Source organism: Myotis daubentonii, chromosome 8, assembly GCF_963259705.1.
Source record: "Myotis daubentonii chromosome 8, mMyoDau2.1, whole genome shotgun sequence".
Lineage (NCBI taxonomy): Eukaryota > Metazoa > Chordata > Mammalia > Chiroptera > Vespertilionidae > Myotis > Myotis daubentonii.
The window spans coordinates 34,037,681-34,056,686 of NC_081847.1; the positions used below are offsets into that span (position 1 = coordinate 34,037,681).

Here is a 19,006-nt window from a genome sequence, read left to right on the forward strand (position 1 = left end):
AAATGCTAAGACAGGAGATAAAGGAACAGAGAAAAGTCCTTTCACTCTCAGTAGGACCTACCTTTCGAGCCTAATGCACCACCTCATTCTGCATGCCAGAATTGTGGCTTTAACTCTATTATTAATTCTTAATATAATTAACTCACTTTCTTGATAATTCTTGTGATTATTACAATTAACTCCTATTATGAACTCTGCCTTTCTTCTTGCATTCCTTCTATAAAGTTCTAATCTCCTGATATGATAATTATCCCTGCTTTATGGATAAGGAGACTGGGGAGGCTGAGGGACATTGAGCAATTTTTTTCCCAAGTTGGACGGAGCAAATGTGATACAGGCAAGACCGGAGCCATTTCCAATGGTCATTAATGCCCGCTCTCCTCGGGCACTTCACTCCCTCCACCAACCACCCCACCATCTCTTCTATATCCCGGACCGCCCCTCTCTCCCCTCCCCAGCCCCGGAGGAGGTGGGGGTAGAGGGTGGTGAGCATGAAGCAAGAGGAGACGATGGGCAGCATGTGTTTTATGAAGAGCAAGTGTGCCAGCCCCAGAACCGGCTACACATTGTCTGGCTTATGGGGCGCTGGAGGCTTGAGTCCATAGGGGATACAGCACAGGGAGGCATCTGGACACAGGTGCATGAAGGTTTCATACTTGGTGCAGTAAGTCCGGCAGGCTCCCTGGCCATTCCAGCACCGTTTGAATTCGCTTCTCCCTGTGGAGAGGAAGACCACAGGTCACAGGATAGCCCGGGGGTCACAGGTTAGGCCACTGTGAACGTATATAACCACGGGTCAAAGGTGAGGCCACAGGTCACAGGTTAGACCACTGACCACAAGTTAGTCCACGGGGCCCAGGTTAGATCATAAGTTACCAGTTCGCTTTCTAGTTATGTGCTAGATGGCTGGTCATAGAGCCGTCCACAGCTCATAAGTTAGGCCACAGTACATGAGCTCTGACCACAGGTCAAGGGTTAGACTAGACTCTAGAGGAACAGGCTAGACTCCCAGAGACAACTAGTTACAATTTAGACCACAGATCTCAGTTCAGGTTAGCCCACAGGTCACAAGCTAGACCACTGGTTATAAGTTAGAGAGCAATTTCTTGTCCAGATTAATCCATACCCCAGGTACACTCTAAGCACTTTTCAAAATAACACTCTATTATTGTAGCTGGTCTTTCATTAACTGTATAACCACCCCTGTTATACAGTTAAGGAAACTGAGGCACAGAAGATTAACAACTTTCCCCACGGTTACATGGCCATTGAGGAGCAGGGTGAGGATTCAAACTCAAGCAATCGGCTCCAGAATCCAAACTCATAGCCTTAACATTACCTGCCTCACACACTTAACGGACCTGTTTAACAGTAAAATTTAGTGGAAGAATTTTCGTAAATGGCAAGGCTTTGGGGGCCTAGGACCTGTACCCTCTCTGAGGGTCTTTGGTCACAGCAGGCGGGTGGAAGCATCTGCATTTATTCATTCAGCCAACATGAGGCACTGGCCGTAGAGGGGGTAAGTGCCCGGAAGGAAGTAATGGGTAACTGCCCATTAGGGCGGGTGTGGGAACATGGGGTGCGAGGAGGAGCACTTCTACAAGGCCTGTCTGTTACAGCGATATTTCTACACATACGACCCAGCAACTCAGAAGAACTGGGGCTGAATGGGAGGTGGAGGGGAGAAGTGCCTCTCCCTGAGTTAAAAGAGAGTCCTCAGAATCTTTACATGATACCGTGGGTGTTATTCAGCCCTGTCAACCGGCCCATCCTGTATCTTGCCAAGGTAGAGAACTTAGCATGATACAGAGCTGATCTCAAAATCTCCCTGAGGCAGAGAACCCACACGCTGAAGGGGGTCTGCAGTATACTGATTAACGGGGTGGTGTGCACCCAGCTCAGACCCCCTGAGTCCAAATTCCCGCTCTGCCATTTCCCAGCCGCGTGGCCTGGGCCTCAGATTTCCTCATCTGTACATCCCTCCTTCAGAGGGCAGTGAGAGGGGCTTTAATCATTTTAGCACAGTGGCCGGCAGGGAGTAAATACTCAATAAATGGCAAGTGATTTCATCAGAATGACAGCTTAGCGAGTTGAAGCAACCAAGGCTCAGTCTAGGCCAACCCTACAATTTTACAGATAAAGAAAGGAAGGGACTTGCCCAACTTCTCCGGCCCAGTAAGTGGTGGGGCTGGTACCGGAACCCAAGACCCTGACTCCCAGCTGAAGGCAGTTCCTACAACATCTACTGTTAATCACATTTCAACCTTCCAACCACCCTGAGATACAGCCGCTATTTTCTCCCACATGATCTGCTATCCCTTCCTTTGACTTCATCTCCCTCCACCTTTCTTCTTGTGCTCCCCACTCCAGCCACACTGGCCTCCTCGCTACTTCTGAAACATGTCTGTCTATCATCTATCTATCTATCTATCTATCTATCATCTATATATCTATCTATCATCTATATATCTATCTATCATCTATTGCCCTCCTGCCTCCTTCATCCTTGCTGCTCCCTCTGTCTGGGATGATCATCCTTATATAGTAAGTCCTCACTTAACATCATCAATAGGTTCTGTGACTTTAAATGAAATGTATAAAGACACCAAGGTTACCAAGGGCTAATTGATATATACAAGAGTTAAGTTCCCACAGCACCTCATCAGCCTTATAACCAAACAAGGTTAATCAGAACCTGCTGTATTCTCACTGTAGTCAGATCATTGCTCAAACCTACCTTATGTAAAATGATAAGAGATCTGAAATTTACTTCAAAATAATTCACTGGGCAGAAGGGGCAAGTGAACAACAAAACAGGATTGGTTCAAGTTGATCATTGTTGAGGTTGGGTAATGGATACGGGGAGTTTTCTATACCATATTTTTAAATTTAGGTTTGAAGTTTTCTCAAATAAAATGATTTTTTAAAAAAAAAAAAACCTCACATCATTATGTTTTTCTCTATTTTTGCATGTTTACCTTTTTCCATAATAAAAGGTTTTTTAAAGCTCACTTGTTCCTTATATTATTCTGTCTACTTTCAGGTACATTTGAACTAAAAACTTAAAAAAAGAACTTATCAGCCCTGATCGGTTTGGTTCAGTGGCTAGAGCGTCAGCCTGGGGACTGAAGGGTCCCAGGTTCGATTCCGGTCAAGGGCATGTGCCTTGGTTGCGGGCGTGTTCGCAGTGGGGGGTGTGCAGGAGGCAGCTGGTCAATGTTTCTCTCTCATTGATGTTTCTGATTCTCTATCCCTCTCCCTTCCTCTCTGTGAAAAATCAATAAAATATATTTTTTTAAAAACAGAACTTATCAGAGGCCTTTCAGCTCTTCCACCACCCCATGCACACACCACACTAACCCTTTGCCCTGCGTTTATTCTTCTTAGCCCTTATGACCACCTGAAATAGTATATGTTTATTTGGTCCTTTTCTGTCTCCACTAACTAAAATATCAACTCCATGAAAGCAAGGACCTTGCTTTCTCTCACTACTGGATCCACAGCAATTGTACTAGTGCCTGGCACACAGTAAATATTTTTCAAATGAACATTTGTTGAGTGAATCCCATTTTAAAGATTAGGAAACTGAGGTGCAGGCTGATCTAGCAGCCCCTTCTAAGCTGCTCAGAAAGCCAGTGATGGGGCCAGAATTTAAAGATTGGTCCAGGCCTCCTCTCTTCCCCAGGAAGTGAGAACCTACTCCTTGTTTCTACACACACACACACACACACACACACACACACACACACACACGATGTTACCTGGAGGCACATGACCCAGGACCAGGAGAAACATAATGAGCAGAAGCAGCTGTGTCATGGCCACAGGGCTTCTGGGAGGCCACTGGGGAGAGAACACAAGAGGAGAGGAGCCAAGCCCACCAAACCTGACTGCCTGGGGCCCAGCCTTTATTCAACTGCAGATCAAGGCAGGAGTGTGGGCAGCAGGAGACTTAAGTGGGAGTCTGAGGCCTGTGGTCTCCAGGATGCAGCTGGATCTCAGCCAGCTCTGTGGGGAACTGGCTGGACACACTTCCAGAGGTTGCTGAGCTCTGAATCTGGGGACAGAATTTCCTGAAGCAATGTCTGGGGTCAGAAACTGGACAGCTTCCCCACCTGAGAGGGTAGGGAAAGCCTTGGCTTCAGAGAGACCTGCTTCAATGCCAGCAACGCCCTCTAATTGCTGTGGTACCTTGGACAAGTCTCTTAGCCTCTCTGAGCCCCAGGCTATCATCTAGGAAATGATCGCAAGCCCCCCTTGCAAAGCTAAATACGTGGAGGATTCCTTTCCTGAAGCCAAGGAGGTGAAACCAGAACTCACTGAGCTGTCCAAACAGCACGTATTCAGGCCTATGCAGGAAATGAGAAGAGTTTAACCCCACCACCCCCCAAACAGAGAGTAATTGTTACCTAGCTCATTTAGACGATTACACAAAATAATACAAAGGGAGGCCTGGCTGGCGTGGCTCAGTGGTTGAGCATCAACCTATGAACCAGGAGGTCACAGTTCGACTCCCGGTCAGGGCACATGCCCAGGTTGCAGGCTCGATCCGCAGTGTGAGGCATGCAAAAGGCAGCCAATCAATGATTCTCAGTATTAATGTTTCTATCTCTCTCTCTCCCTCTCCCTTCCTCTCTGAAATTAATAAAAATATATTTAAAATAATAATAATAATATAAAGTGTGGCACCCAGGCCAGCAAGCAGCAGCAAGAAATACCTGGGGCTTGTTAAAAGCGAAAGTACTCAAGCCCTACCCAAACCTACTGAACCAAAAGCTCGGGAGTGGGTCTCAGCAGGCTGTGGCTTAAGAAGCCCTCCGACTGATTCGAGCATATTGCTAACGTGTGAGAACCCCGGAGATAGATCATGTGTGCGCAGAGCTTAGAACAGCGTCTGGTACACAGGCATCTGAGTTGCATCTTGAAAGATGAGGAGAGGAAAGTATTCCAGGCAGAAGAAACATCATGTGCCTGGGAGTGTGGGGCATGGCCAGAGCAAGGAATGTGTTGAGAGGAGATTGGAAATGACCCTGCAAAGGGCAGTTTCTTTTTAAAACTCACATCATTACATTAGTCTGTATGTTTGCATGTTTACATTTTTCCATAATACAATGTTTTTCAACAGCTTGTGTTGTTTCTTATATTATTCTTTCACTGTCATGTACATTTGAAATAAAAAATTTTTAAACTTTTTCGAGACCTTGCACCTCTCCCACCACCCCACCTGCACCGCTATGCTAACCCCTTGCCCTGCTTTTACCAGTATTTACCATGGGCCTTGAGTACTGAGTTCAGGCTTTTCTATTGTAGACACTGGAATTTTTGTGGCAAAGGTGTAACCTGTTTAGATTTCAGTTTTATTTTTAAATTTATTTTGTATATGTTTTTTATTGATTTCAGAGAGAAAGGGAGAGGGAGAGAGAGATAGAAACATCAATGATGAGAGAGATTCATTGATTGGCTGCCTCCTTCACGCCCCCTAGTGGGGATTGAGCCTGCAACCTGGGCATGTGTCCTTGACCAGAATTGAATCCGGGACTCTTCAGAACGAACGAAGGCTGACACTCTATCCACTGGGCAAAACTGGCTAGGGCTTTAATTTATTTTTATTAAATTTATTGGGGTGACGTTGGTTAATAGGATCATATACGCTTCCAGTATACATTTCTATGATACATGACCTGTATATTGCATTGTGTGTCTACCACCCAGTCAAATCATCTGTCACCAAATATTTGGAGATTTGAGTTTTAAATAAAGAAACAGAAATCCAGCCCTGGCGGGGCTCAGTGGTTAGAGCACTGGCAAAGAGTAGAGGGTTTGATTCCAGTCAAGGGCAGGCACTCAGTTGCGGGCCCCCCAGCCCCCGTGGGAGCACCTGTGGGAGGCAACCAATCAATGTGTCTCTCTCACGTTGATGTTTCTCTCTCTCTCGCCCTCCTCCCTCCCTTCCAGTCTCTCTGGAAATCACTGGAAAAAATATCTTTGGGTGAGGGTTCTCCCTCCCCCACCACCTCGGGTGAGAATTAAAAAAGGAAGAAACCAAAATCCAAAGAACAGAGGTGGAGCTGGGACTTAAACTTGCCTCACTCCCAGACAATGTATGGCCCTGCACCACTCCCAGCCCATCTTGCAGGGGGGGAAGGAAAGCCAAGCCACAGAAGGAAGCCAGGCGGGAGGGGCTCAGCTGCTGTGGGAGTTGCCCTGAGCTGGACACTTGGACCCCTTCAGCCATGACAATGAGCCCCACCCACAGGTACAGCCAGTCTCCAGGGGCCTCACATACATACCTGCTCCAGTCCCTCATGACCTAAACGGAAGCGCCCCCCCCCCCCCAAGAGCTTAGATCCTGGCCCATGGATGGCCGAACTCACCTCCCTACAGCCAACTTCTCTTCTATAACCAAGACCACAGTGTGTCTTTCCTCCTCCTACATTGCTGGGAAAAGATTTTTTAAAAAAGCTACAAACCCGTGATAGAAAGGGACAGTAGGCTGAGAGGCCCCTGAGTCTCAGGCCCAGGTAAGCCTGGGTATGTTCATCCTTAGTGTTGCTTAGGGATTGAACGAGCTACGAATTCAGACCATACCAGGCGGGCACAAGTGCTCAGTAAATATGAATCAGAGAGTGGGCAGCCATTCTTCCAGGTACAGGACAGCCCTAGCTGCATAACGGGTGCTTAACCTAGAATGTGGTGAGTGAAGGAATGATGCAAAAAGAAGGTATCCAGAACTCCCCAGTGCAGACTTCCTGCGCCCCCCCCCCACCCCCTCCCCTCAAGCCACCTTCCAAAATCAATTCTCCATCCCTGCAAAGCAGTTTCTGGCAGTGGAGCCCGCGAACTCTGCACCAGGATCACTTGGCACTTGTTTAAATCGCAGATCCCCGAGCCCCTCCCAGGGCTGCTGAATCTGTCTCGGGTGGGCCTGGGTTCTGAACAGCCAACAAGCTCCCCAGTGGTTTCTGTAGGGACCAAGGTCGTCGGGGCGCCCCATTGCTGGAGCGGGTAGTTGTGGGTGCACAGATGGCCCAGACCCACTTCCTTCCTCTCTCTGGCCCCCACCCCAACACTGCCACCCCCACCCTCGACAAAGGCCGTGAGGGGGCGGGTCAGCTGACCCCTGCGTGGAGTCACTCAGCGGCCAAGGCCTCGGGGCGGGGACCCCGGGGCTGTCCCGCTGGGGCGGGGCTGGACGGGGCGGGGTCGCGGCTCCTCCCCCGCCGGGGCGGCGGGGCGGCGGGGCGGTGGGGCGGGACAGGCCGGAGGGGCCGCGCGCCGAGGCGGTGGTACAGCCTGGAGCAGCCGGCAGCTGCGGGCCGGGGACCCTGGACCCCTCCCCAAGCCGAGGTAACGGCCCGCGCAGCCCGCAGCCAACTTCGTCAAGTTGGAGCGGAGTTCGCCCGGCGCCTGCATGGGGCGGGGGATGGGGGGCGGCGTCCTGCGGGCAGGCGGGGACGAGGGGGGCCTCGAACTCACATCCCAGGGGTGAGGGTCCTTCCAACTTGGGGCCCAGAGGGTTGGGTAGCCCCGGACAAGAACCCCGCCCGGATCAGGGGACTCACAACCAGGGCCGCGGGCTGGGCAAATTGGGACTCAGACTCGGAGAATGGCACACGCATTCCCGGCCCCGGAGCGCCCCTCTCCGCCCCCCGCCAGGACCCTGTCCCGGCACCAAGCCTGGCCCCCCGCAGCCTCGGAGCCCCCCCCCCCCCCAGCAGCCACTGGAGGCAGTGCCAGCCGCTGCTGAATTTTTCACGTAGGGGGCGGGCCGGACACGCCGTTCCCATGGCACCAGGGCGCTCGGGTTACCGCGGAGGGAACCCCCGGACCCCCACGCGCTTCAGCGTCCCAGCCCACCCATTCCTGCCTCTTCCTCAGCCCTCTTGAGGCGGGGCAGCGGAAGTGACCCCTCCCCAGGGGCCCTTACCCCTCCTCCACACACCCATCTCCCAACCGAGGGGAAGAGGCCTGGGGGAAGGGGCGTCCCGGGTAATTCAGATCCTTCCAGAGCCTGGGTCTCGTGTTCTGCCTGGGAGAGGCAGGTCTGTGCACACCGTGTGTGCGTGCTCGTGGGGGCATCACCTCGCTGCTGCCCCTCTGCTGCCCGTGGGGGAGGAGATGATCCTCAAGGCACAGGATCCGGCCTCTGGGTGTGCACACATGTGCGTGCACAGCTTGCACACTCACCCTCCCAGCCTGACCCAGGCAGACCCTGGGCCTGAAGCCGGGAAGCCCCCACCCCGAGGCGGGAGGCCCTGGAGGAAGCCACCTCGGGGCCCTGCAGAAGGGGCTCAGCGCACCTGCCCACCGCCCATTCCCCTTCTTACTCACAGAAGGAGGAAGGCAGGAGCCAAGGCCCCTCCCGAGGATGACGCTAAACACGCAGCAGGAAGCAAAGACGCCCCTGCGACGGCGAGCCAGCACCCCGCTGCCCCTGTCCTCCCGGGGCCGCCAGCCTGGCCTGAGCGCGGCGCCTTCCACTTCCACTCAACCCCGGCACCCACGCCTGGGCCAGTCGGCCTCCCTCAACCCTCCCACCCAGCAGCCTTCACCTGCCCCCGACGGCTGGTCCTCTGAATCCAGCGACTCGGAGGGCTCCTGGGAGGCCCTCTACCGCGTGGTGCTGCTGGGAGATCCTGGCGTAGGGAAGACCAGCCTGGCCAGCCTCTTCGCAGGGAAGCAAGAGCGGGAGCTCCATGAACAGCTGGGAGGTAGGGACACGGGGCTGGGCTGGAATGTGGCCAAAGGAGCGATCAAGGGCACAAGGCTGCCAATAACAGCTGTACAGCTCATGCACTGCTCAGCTCATAGGGGCGTCATTCGCACAGACTATGACGTGGATATGCCCCCCTAGAGTTATGCAGGGCACAGCCTGCACAATGGCTGTGGGAGAGAGATTCCTTGAATAGTGAGAATTTTGCCCGTTTTCATGGGTGAGAGATATGGGGTTGAGTCTCTAGTATAAAGAAATGGTGGACTTCCACCTCGCTTAGAAAGCCCTAGCCCCGACTCTCCCCTGACTCTCGGATCACCCCAGCTCCATAGATAACCACCCATGGCCACCACGCCCTGTGGCAAAACTAATATCCTGCCCAAAATGGAGACTCTCAGACTCCGGGTTCTGGGCCCTGGGTTCCTTTATTCCCACAAGATGCAGTGAGCAGGGGCCCAGGATGATGGGGGATGGGGATAGGGCAGAGGAAATGAAGATAGGTTTTTGCAGGACTGGCTGAGAGGACTAGGGTAAGTGGGGTGGGGAGTTGGTTAAAAGCAGAGAGAAGGTGGGGGACACTCTAGCCAGGCCCTTTCTCCAGGCTCTGCCTCTCTGAGGGTGAGAACCCAGACGAGACGTGTGCATATGTGCATCTGTTGGTGTGACAGACAAATGGGGAGACTGTGGCGCAGAGAGGGCAACATGACCTGTCTGAAGTATACAGTAAGCCAGGGACAGGGCAGGACTGGAGAATTCCCAGCCCAACTTTAACCCCACCACCCCACACTCATTCAATCAGCAACCACAACCACCAACGCTGTCTCAGTACCTACTGTGTGCCTCATACCATGCTGGCAGCTGGGGAGACCGGAGCTCCTCCTCCTGGAGCTTCTTGACCTATCAGGAGACACAGGCATCACATGAGTGTGGTGAACACTTCACGGAGAAGTAGAGGGGGTGCAGTGACCATAAAGAGGGGCTAGGGAGCCACACCCTCCCCAGGCCTGCCCTCCTCCTGAGATCCAGCTCTTCCCTCCGTTACAGAAGATGTGTACGAGAGGACCCTCACAGTGGACGGAGAAGACACCACACTGCTGGTCATGGACACCTGGGAGGCTGAGAAACTGGTATGGCCCAAGCAGGATTTGGGGAGATGGGTGCTGAGCCTAGAACCAGACCCTTCCAAACCCCATAGCCTTTCCAACCAAAGACAGAACCTCGCGACTTTCACCTCCTTTGCTCACTCCTCTGGTCCCCTCTCCACAGCCATCCCAGGATGTGCTTCTTCCCCTGCAAGCCTCCCCCTCGTATTAGCCCCCTCATCCTGCTCCACCCACCTGCGCTGTGCAGAGGAAGGAACACTGAGTTTAGCATCAAAATGTCTGAGGTTCAACCCCCTTTCTTTTTTGACCAGTTGTCTGTCTCTGTGACTTTCCTGCTCTGAGCTTCAGTTTTCTCACCTGATAAATGGGTCGATCATTCCTGCCTTCTTTACCAACTGTTTGTTTTCTTTAAGTTCTTCTGCAACTTCAGAGAGTTGAGCAGTTTTGAGCATGAAAAAAAAATGCTGAACATGGGCGAAGAATCATAAATAATGACAACTCTTATTAATTATAATTTAGTAGCTAAGGGAAAAGGAAACCAAAGGGTGTCCTTCCCGGGCCCTGCTCGAGCAGGAAGAGAGCAGCAGGCAGGGGCATGTCCCTGTTGTGTTTTTCTTATCTTGTTTGAGTTTTCCGTTTTTTCTTGCTGTACAAGTAGTACATGCTCACTATAGAACTTTGAAGAATGCAACCAAGCAAAGAGAAGGATCTAAAAATCACCTGAGATTCCATCTCTCTAAGGAGTAGGTTCCTCCCCTAAAACTCAGGGAGGGCCTGGCCACGGAGGGTTTAGGAGGGCAGTGTTGGGTGATTGACAAAAATGGCGACAGCTCTAGTGATGGGCCCAAAGGCTGGGGATGAAGGAGCTGTTTAGCCAATTCTTTTTAACAAGCATAGAAGGAAACCCAGGTCCAAATGAACATAATAAAGATGATGATTCTCTCTTTTTTAAAAAAATATCTTTTTATTGATATTTTACAGAGAGGAAGGGAGAGGGATAGAGAGTTAGAAACATTGATTAGAGAAAAACATCGATCAGCTGCCTCCTGCACACCCCCTACTGGGGATGTGCCCACAACCAAGGTACATGCCCTTGACCGGAATTGAACCTGGGACCCTTCAGTCCCCAGGCCGATGCTCTATCCACTGAGCCAAACTGGTTAAGGCATGATGATGATTCTCTTAACAGCAACTGACATTTATGTAGCATCCTCTTCCTAAGTGTTAGCCCCTGTGCTAAACACTGGACATACATTATGACATTCAGTTAAGACAAAAATTATACAGTGAGTGTTCTTCTGATCCCTATTCTATGAGGAGGAAATGGAAGCTCAGAGAGGTTAAGTAATGTGTCCAAAGTTCTCAGCAAGTGAGATCCAAACCCAGACCTGGAAGAACCCACAGTCTGCACGTTTATGCACTAGGATAGCCCCTTCATCTCCCCTGGGAGCATCACCTTCTGAACCTCCAGCTGAGGTTCCACTCCTTCACCCATTTGGTCATTAAGAAACACTTGCTGCCCTAGCCGGTTTGGTTCAATGGATAGAGCATTGGCCTGTGGACCAAAGGGTCCCCGGTTCAATTCTGGTCACGGGCACATGCAGGAGGCAGCCAATCTATGTGTATCTCTCACATCAGTATTTCTCGGTCTTTCCCTCGCTCTTCCACTCTCTCTAAAAATCAATGGAAAAATATCCTCGGGTGATGATAAAAAAGAGGGGAAAAAAACACTTGCTGGGTATAAATCATTGGCCAGAACACTGGAGACCCGGCAGTGAATAAGGTAGACATGTTTTCTGGCCCCATGGAGCTCACAGGCTGCTAAGGGAGGAGCTATTTTTTTGGATGCTGGTAAGGGAGCGGCTACTTTGAGGGTCCTATGGGGCAGAGTCCAGTAGAGTAAGAAGAGTGTTCAGCGCGAGGGTTCCATTTGGGAGGCGGAGGAGGAAGAGTCCTGGACTAGAAGCAGGGACTGGAGTTCTGTGCCCAGCTCTCCGTGTGGCCATGAGGAAGTTTTCTCTTCTCTGGCCCTTGGTTTTCCTACAAGTAAAAGGAGAAAGCTGAACCAGTTTCCCTGGTCAGTGACTGTGAAGGCAGCTCCCAAACAGGGCCCATACAGTAGCAGCCTTGTTGGAAGAAGCTTCCATTCCTTCCATCGTTAGGCTAGTCAGAGAGGCAGAATCTGAAAGAACTGGGTGGGCCTTTGGCTCATCCAGTAGTGCACTCACTTACTAGTATCCAGCAGGGAGAGAGAATTAAAAATCAAATTCTCAGGCCTCACCCCAGACCTCGTGAATAAGAACCTGTATAAGTAGAATCCTGGAATCTATATTTTAAAATCACACCCCAAGAGATTCTTACCCACCAGTCCATGCAGCAACTGGCTTTTGTGATCCTAACCATAGAGCAAATTCTTCATAAATATTTGCGCAATGAATGAATGAATGGTCAAGACTCACCATCTCATTCAACAGATAAGAAAACTGAGACCCAGAGGGAGGAAGGGACCTGTCCATAGTCGAGGTTGAAAACCCAGAATGAGCAGCTACAGCCATCTGACTCAGCCCACAGTTATTTGACCCGAGGAAGGATCGATGTGGCTCTTGAAAACTCACCCCCTTTGACAATGATGTTGACGATGGATCTGATGTTTTCCTATTCATCTATCTTATCTGGTTATCAGATAACTTTTCTGGCTTCTTTCCCCCTCACAAACAATTCCTCCATCACACTCAATATTTCCCACGCCTGACCCACTCTCTTCTCTCCTGCTCCACCTGCTCATCCTTTCAAATCCCACTCACAGGTCCACTGTGAGCCCTCCCACACTCCACCAGGTTGAGTTCTTCTGGCCTCCCTCCACCACCCCCCTGGCTTCTCCAGCTACTTTCATCTGGGTACTTATCACGGTGCATTATAACTCTCCATTTCCATAGCCTCCCTTCCAGACCATGAGCTTCTGGAGGGCAAGAACTGTGTCTTATAAAGTTGTTACCGAGGTGGTCCAGTCTGAGTGCTGTCCCTGACAACAGAGCACCATCCAAAATGGAGCATCAAAATCATTCCAGTTCTTTCCTTTCCTTGGTCAAAAAACTTGGCAAGTACTCCACTTGCCTCTCCCACCCCCTATCCTTACACCCCACAGTTGCTCCTTCATCTCTTTAGAACGGTCCTGAAAATGCCTTCCCTTGAAATCAGCCTCCATCCTCACTCCTCTCCCTTCCTTTTTTCTCTTTTGAGGAGACGGCAGAAGACCAAAGAACTGTCTTATATGACCGATCCCATTAAACAGGCAAAGCCAGAGCAGCTAAACAGCAAACCCTCCTTAGCAGGAAGAGGAACCAACTTTTTTTTTTTTTTTTTTTTTTTTTTTTGGTCTCTAGTGCCCAGCCTACAGAAGGAACCAATGAATGAGAGAATGTAGTGAGGTAGTGTCATTAGCCCAATTTTTCAAGCAAAGAAACAGGCTCGCAGAGGATCAGCGTATCACTACTTTGAGAGGAGAACAGGGAATTATGGCAGAATTTGTCCCTCAAACCTGCCCAAAGTACAAACCTTAGCTCCATCCCACCCGCTAAACCATCCCAGCCCCTTTCTTAGCCAAGGCCTCGGTAACCTCTGAGGATGGGCCTGGGGTCCCTCCCCTACAGGATGAAAGCTGGAGCCAGGAGTCCTGCCTGCAGGTGGGCAGTGCCTACGTCATCGTGTACTCCATCGCAGACAGGGGCAGCTTCGAGAGCGCCTCTGAGCTCCGCATTCAGCTAAGGCGCACACATCAGGCAGACCATGTGCCCATCATCCTGGTGGGCAACAAGGCGGACCTGGCACGCTGCCGGGAAGTCTCCGTGGAAGGTGAGCCCTCTGGTCCACCCTCCTTCTCCGTATTCCTCTCAGCCCCACTGTCACTGTTCCTCCTCTAGTGTGTCTTCATCTCAGTGACTGCCTGCCACCTACCACCCCCATTCTGCATCTCCTTGCCTCTGCCTGAAAGCTAGGAACCATTCCTGTCTCCTCTCACACTCCCCCAAACCAATCCCCAAATCCTCACTTAAACCCACATTCCCTTCACCCCATTCCCATAGCCTCTGACCCATTCTGCTATTTCCACTTTAGCCTGGGCCAGCCCCCACCCTAAGTCTGTATCCCCACTTAATGAGTTCTCAACAGCTGCCACAGTTTCCCAGAACCAGATCTGACCTTGTCACTTCTTCGCTTAAAAATTCCCATTTGGCTCTCTCATGCCCTTATTCAGCGACACTTTATTCACCAGGCCTGATAGGCCTAGTCCTACAGGATTTTCAACTGTTGAGACCTAAAAATTCCATTAATTGGCTGCAAAATAGAGCGAGAATTTATAAATTCCAAATTCAGAAAGCTTTCGTTGTCTATAAAACATGCTATTGTGCCATCCAGCAACTGCAAACCAAAACGTTTAAGTTACTAGTATATATAAATAGCACTTAAAGTGAGGTGGGGATATTTTAATGGTTGACATATCAGACGGGACTCATAAAGATCTAAAAATGGCCCTACTTTCAGGGACCAATCTAAAAATTATGGAATCTGAGACCCAGAGAGAGAGGAAGCCAGTTCCACTGGGTCACCAGCCACTGAGGACTGGAACTCAGGTCCCTGCCTCCCAGCCCAGTGGCATCCTGGAGATGGAAGACCCTATGCTTTGTGAGCAGACCCCCAAAACTCCGCAGCACAATCCCAGGAGATTCCCTTAAAATGCAGGTTCCCAGAGCACACCCCAAACCCACTGAATCAGTAGCTCCCCCCGTATGATCACTGAATCAGTACCTCCCCCCGGATGATTCTGATGCACAAATTAGACTCCTTCGCTGGCATTCAAGACTCTTCCCTACCTACTCCCAACCCTCCCCCCCCCCCCCCCCCCCCCGCCACACACACACACACATCTTCCCAACCTCATTCTGCCACCAGTATCAGTCGCTAGCCTGTGCACTCCTTCCTCAAAGCCAGATCTGACTTCTTTCTGAGTGCCCTGGCACAATGTTTGGGGAAAGAAAGAAACTGCTTCCCGTGGAGACTGAACCCTCTCTGCTTCCTACCTTTCTCTCCTCCTCCACGCCCGCCCGTCCCCGCCTCCCAGAGGGACGCGCCTGCGCCGTCGTGTTCGACTGCAAGTTCATCGAGACCTCGGCCGCCCTGCAGCACAACGTGGCCGAGCTCTTCGAGGGCGTGGTGCGCCAGCTGCGCCTGCGCCGCCAGGACAGCGCCCGGGACTGCCCCGCGCCCCGACGGCGGGCGAGCTTCGGCCAGCGAGCTCGGCGCTTCCTGGCCCGCCTGACAGCCCGCAGCGCCCGCCGCCGCGCGCTCAAGGCCCGCTCCAAGTCCTGCCACAACCTGGCGGTGCTCTGAGGCCCCACCCGCCCGCCCAGGGTGGTGAACACTGGGGTGCACGACGCCCTACCGACGCCACCGAGGGAGGGGCCCCCGACGGGCAAAGGCGCAGTGACCTGGAGCGCGCATCGTGGGCGCATCTCCCGGAGCCACCGCTTCAGGGACCCCTCCGCCCCGGGAAGCAGTGTACGGACTATGGGACCCGATGCCCAAGCTCTGCACACAGTAGGGTTTGTTGGGTTTGTTGGGTTTTTTTTACACGATTTGTGTCTTTTTGTAAAAAAACAAAACAAAACAAACAACTTTTCTTTATCCTCCAGCTCTGGCCAACCCTCAGAAACACTACCCCAATCTCCCCACCCCCCAAAAAACACCACAGACTAGAAGGATGTCCCGTCTGAATGCCCAGACTTCTTTGGGGTTCATCCAGGCCTCTCCATCTCCTACTCCCCCATCCACACTGGCTACCGACCGGGTTAGCCTGCTGAGCTGTGTCAGGGTCAGTCAATAAAGTCATTGGATCTATTGTGCGTTCCCTGCCCCAGCCTCTGAGGGAGACACAGTGGAGTACAACCACAGTCGAGGGTGATGACCTCCTAGCTTCTCATTAGCCCATTTCTTTTTTAGATGGTCCTAGATAATAACAGGCTGATATGCAAATTGTCATTTTGACCCAGAGTTTGACCAGGGATCCGGCCAGCCGGCCAACCAACTACTCGAGGCCCCTCCCCTGGCCAGTCCCACCCCCGATCGCCCCCACCCCCGCCCCAATCCAGGGCAGGGCCGGCCTGCCAGACCCCACCCATTCATGAATTCATGCACCGGGCCTCTAGTAGAGGCATAAAACATTATCTGGAAAGAACTTTCGCGCTCATCCTGGCAATAAAATAGCTGGTGTTTGTTGGGAGCTGTCTGTGTACTAGACGTCACAATTATTACCTAATCTTCACAGCCCCTGTTCGGTAATTAGGAAACAGAGGCACAGGACGGTGAAGGCTCCTGCTCAAATTCATGCAACTGCCACAAGGGAAGTGGCCAGGATTTCCATCTTGTCAGTCTGGAGTCTGTACCCAACTTACCCACAGTCCTCTTGGAGAATGCGACAAAAAGCTATGGAGCCCGCCCCCTCCGCCCCCCCCCCCCCAAATGGACTTTCAAACACAATTTTGCATACAATTTAAGGAGGGGAGGGGAGTGGACTCCGTGAAACTCAATCCATGTATCCCCAGGATGGACCCCCAATTTAGCCCAACTCATTCGTTTTTCAGAATGTAGAAACTGAAGCCCAGAGAGAGGACATGAACACCCCAAAGCCACCCAGCCAGTGAGGGTGAGGACTAGACCCCAGGGCCCAGCCTTCTCCTATGTCTGTGCAGGAAGCAGGAGGTAGTGAGGCTTCTGGCTGGGGATGGGGTCTTGGGGTCAGGTCAGGAGTTTCCAGCGTAAGGTGAAGGGGTGTCACTAATTTGAAAAGGAACAAGATGTAAACAGTTTGGACCACGTGTCCCTGACTCCTCACACCACTGCCCCCAAACAGCTGCCCTTCCAGATGCCTCATCCCCTCCCCCCCCCCCATGTGGGCCCTGTCCGTGCCACCAGGAACAGGGTGCCAAGGAAGAGTAAAGCAGGGGCAGGCAAGCCATAGCCTGCAGCTGTGACATTCACCCCCCACCCCCAACCATCTTGCCAGCCAGGCACTGATGGCGCCGATTTCCCCATCCCAACTCCAGCCTGGGGAAGGGAAGGGAAAGGAAGGGAGGAGGGTCTTCCCCCACCCAAGCTGTCCCCAGCCTGTGGCCATGGGGGAGGGGCTGTAGTTGTGGAAAGTTGGCAGAGGCAGCCGGCAGCAGCCGGGAGAGTGGAAAAAATGATATCAAACCCAGAAAAATGCAGGCCGGATGGAGGGCCTGAGTCGGCCCTGGGAGGTGAGAAGGAGGGAGGGCAGAAGAGAGGGAGGGATGGGGCCCCACAGGCTGAGAAAGGAAGACGGGCCAGGGAGAGAGCACAGGAGCAATTTCTGAGAAAACTGAAGACTCTCCTATCATTCTTTTCTTCACCCACTAATACTTATCCAGGGCCTACTAAGTGCAGGACACAGTGCCAGGCTCTGGGGAGATGGCAATGAATAGAACGAGTAGGACGCTGTTCCTGGAGGCTGTTCCTGGAGCTCACAGTTGCGGGGGGAGGGGAGCAGATGGAAAACAAGTGAATAAAATAATTACAAACTTAGAAGGAGCTAAAAGTCAGGGTGGTCATAGAGGGCTCTAAAGACAGTCCAATCCACTCAGCTCACAGGTGGGGCAACTGAGGGCCAGAGAGGGAGAGGGCTTACCTGAGGATCCTGGGAGTGTGAGAGAAATCACTGAGACCAGGATTGGGGCCTGGGGAGGTGGGGGAAGTGGAATGGGAGGGAAGAAAGAAATAGTGCCAATATGGGGGGTGAGGAGGGGGGAATAGTATGCAGCCAGAACCATGGTTGAGGTCAAGGGCCCTGAACCAGGGGATCTGTGTTCAAACCCTACTCTCCTGCACCTCTGTGTGCCTTAGTTTCCCCATCTGTAAAAAAGGATTCATGACAATTCCTTCCCTTGGAGTTGATGTGAGGATTAAATGACTTATGATGTGTAAAATACTTAAAGCAGTTCCCACAGCTAGGAAGATTCAGTAAATGTTGATTCCTGCTATCTATCTATATAAAAGCCTAATATGTTAATTGTTCCTCTGACTGTTCAACTGTTTGACCAGTTGCTATGATGCACACTGACCACCAGGGGGCAGATGCCCTGACCCGTAGGTTAGCTTGCTGCTGGGGTCCTGCTGATCGGGACTGGGTGAGACAGGCCGGACACACCCTGGAGTTCTCCCTTGGTCTCTCCTTGACCCCAATTGTGCACTGGTGGGGTCCCTCGGCCTGGCCTGCACCCTCTCACAATCCAGGACCCTTTGGGGGATGTTGGAGAGCCGGTTTCAGCCTGATCCCCACAGGCCAGGCCAAGGGACCCCACTGGTGCACGAATCCGTGCACCAGGCCTCTAGTTATATAATAAGACCTTGGGGAAGCCAGGGTTTGTTGAGGGTAGGGTATTCTGAGACTGTGAAGACTTGCTTGAAGTCCTTGCCCTGCTATGACACTGGAGAACTTTAGGAAAATGTCTTCCCCTCTTGAGCCTCATTTCCCCACACATGAAATAAAGGGATTGAAACTGAACTTGTATTACATACTCATGTACTCATGGTTACGGCCTGCCTCCCCCACAGGAATGAAGGCCCTGTGAGGGCAGGGCCCTCAATGCTGCTCTCTCCTGAGCAGCTACAACAGTGCCTGGCTCAAAACAGGCAATCGGTAAATATTTGTTTAGTGTATTAATTAGCCAATCTGTAAAATGGCCCTTCCAATCCTGACCTCTCTGATTCTAGGAGCCTGTGAATGAGGTATGGGTGGGAAAGCATGTGAGGAAACCACAATATTCCTCCCAGGGACATGGCCAATTATAGTCTAGAAAGTTCTTTCTCATCCATAAAAACATACTGGGGGTGGGAAGATGCTAACTTTGTTTTAATACTTTCTGTGTGCTAGGCCCCATGCTATGTGCTTGCTATGCATTTTCTCATCTCATCACCACCATACCACCCACTTAGTAGGTACCATTTAAAGATGAGCCTATTGAGGTTAAGAAAACCCAAAAGAGAGAACCAAGATGGCGGCATAGGTTAACGCCGGAGTTTGCTGCTTTGAACAACTACTTCAAAAGTGAAACCAAAAAACGAAAGGGACATCACCCAGAACCACAGGAACGCTGGCTGAGTGGAAGTCCTACAACTA

At 51.7% G+C, this 19,006-nt stretch overlaps 2 protein-coding genes across 5 annotated transcripts; one reads left to right on the top strand and one right to left on the bottom strand.

Annotated features, from left to right (window-relative positions):
* Positions 1 to 505: 505 nt before the first annotated feature.
* DEFB124 (defensin beta 124) lies at positions 506 to 6,704 on the bottom strand. 2 transcript variants are annotated; one of them, XM_059705827.1, is made up of 3 exons: positions 6,291 to 6,704; positions 3,762 to 3,843; positions 506 to 717 (listed from the first exon to the last, which is right to left on the bottom strand). In XM_059705827.1, the coding sequence occupies exons 2-3, from the start codon at positions 3,817 to 3,819 to the stop codon at positions 560 to 562; spliced, it is 216 nt and encodes a 71-aa protein (XP_059561810.1). In that variant the 5' UTR covers positions 3,820 to 3,843; positions 6,291 to 6,704; the 3' UTR covers positions 506 to 559. The 2 variants fall into 2 exon arrangements, with proteins under 2 accessions (XP_059561810.1, XP_059561809.1); XM_059705826.1 differs by lacking the exon at positions 6,291 to 6,704 and having other exon boundaries at positions 3,762 to 4,365.
* Positions 6,705 to 7,212: 508 nt separating this feature from the next.
* Positions 7,213 to 16,090, top strand: REM1 (RRAD and GEM like GTPase 1). Of its 3 annotated transcripts, XR_009454059.1 has the most exons (6): positions 7,213 to 7,347; positions 8,334 to 8,711; positions 9,758 to 9,840; positions 13,467 to 13,668; positions 14,933 to 15,408; positions 15,504 to 16,090. XR_009454059.1 is itself a non-coding variant. In XM_059705824.1 (5 exons), the coding sequence occupies exons 2-5, from the start codon at positions 8,369 to 8,371 to the stop codon at positions 15,199 to 15,201; spliced, it is 897 nt and encodes a 298-aa protein (XP_059561807.1). In that variant the 5' UTR covers positions 7,213 to 7,347; positions 8,334 to 8,368; the 3' UTR covers positions 15,202 to 16,090. The 3 variants fall into 3 exon arrangements, 2 of the variants coding, with proteins under 2 accessions (XP_059561807.1, XP_059561808.1); XM_059705824.1 differs by having other exon boundaries at positions 14,933 to 16,090; XM_059705825.1 differs by having other exon boundaries at positions 9,761 to 9,840; positions 14,933 to 16,090.
* Positions 16,091 to 19,006: the final 2,916 nt, after the last annotated feature.

What these genes read in the sequence shown, in the direction of transcription:
- REM1 (XM_059705824.1), top strand. Translation starts at nt 8,369, where the DNA reads ATGACGCTAAACACGCAGCAGGAAGCAAAGACGCCCCTGCGACGGCGA. An exon ending in GCTCCATGAACAGCTGGGAG is followed by an intron (nt 8,712 to 9,757) that starts GTAGGGACACGG and finishes CCTCCGTTACAG; the next exon opens with AAGATGTGTACGAGAGGACC. An exon ending in CCTGGGAGGCTGAGAAACTG is followed by an intron (nt 9,841 to 13,466) that starts GTATGGCCCAAG and finishes CCTCCCCTACAG; the next exon opens with GATGAAAGCTGGAGCCAGGA.
- DEFB124 (XM_059705827.1), bottom strand. Translation starts at nt 3,819, where the DNA reads ATGACACAGCTGCTTCTGCTCATTATGTTTCTCCTGGTCCTGGGTCAT. An exon ending in CCTGGGTCATGTGCCTCCAG is followed by an intron (nt 718 to 3,761) that starts GTAACATCGTGT and finishes TCCTCTCCACAG; the next exon opens with GGAGAAGCGAATTCAAACGG.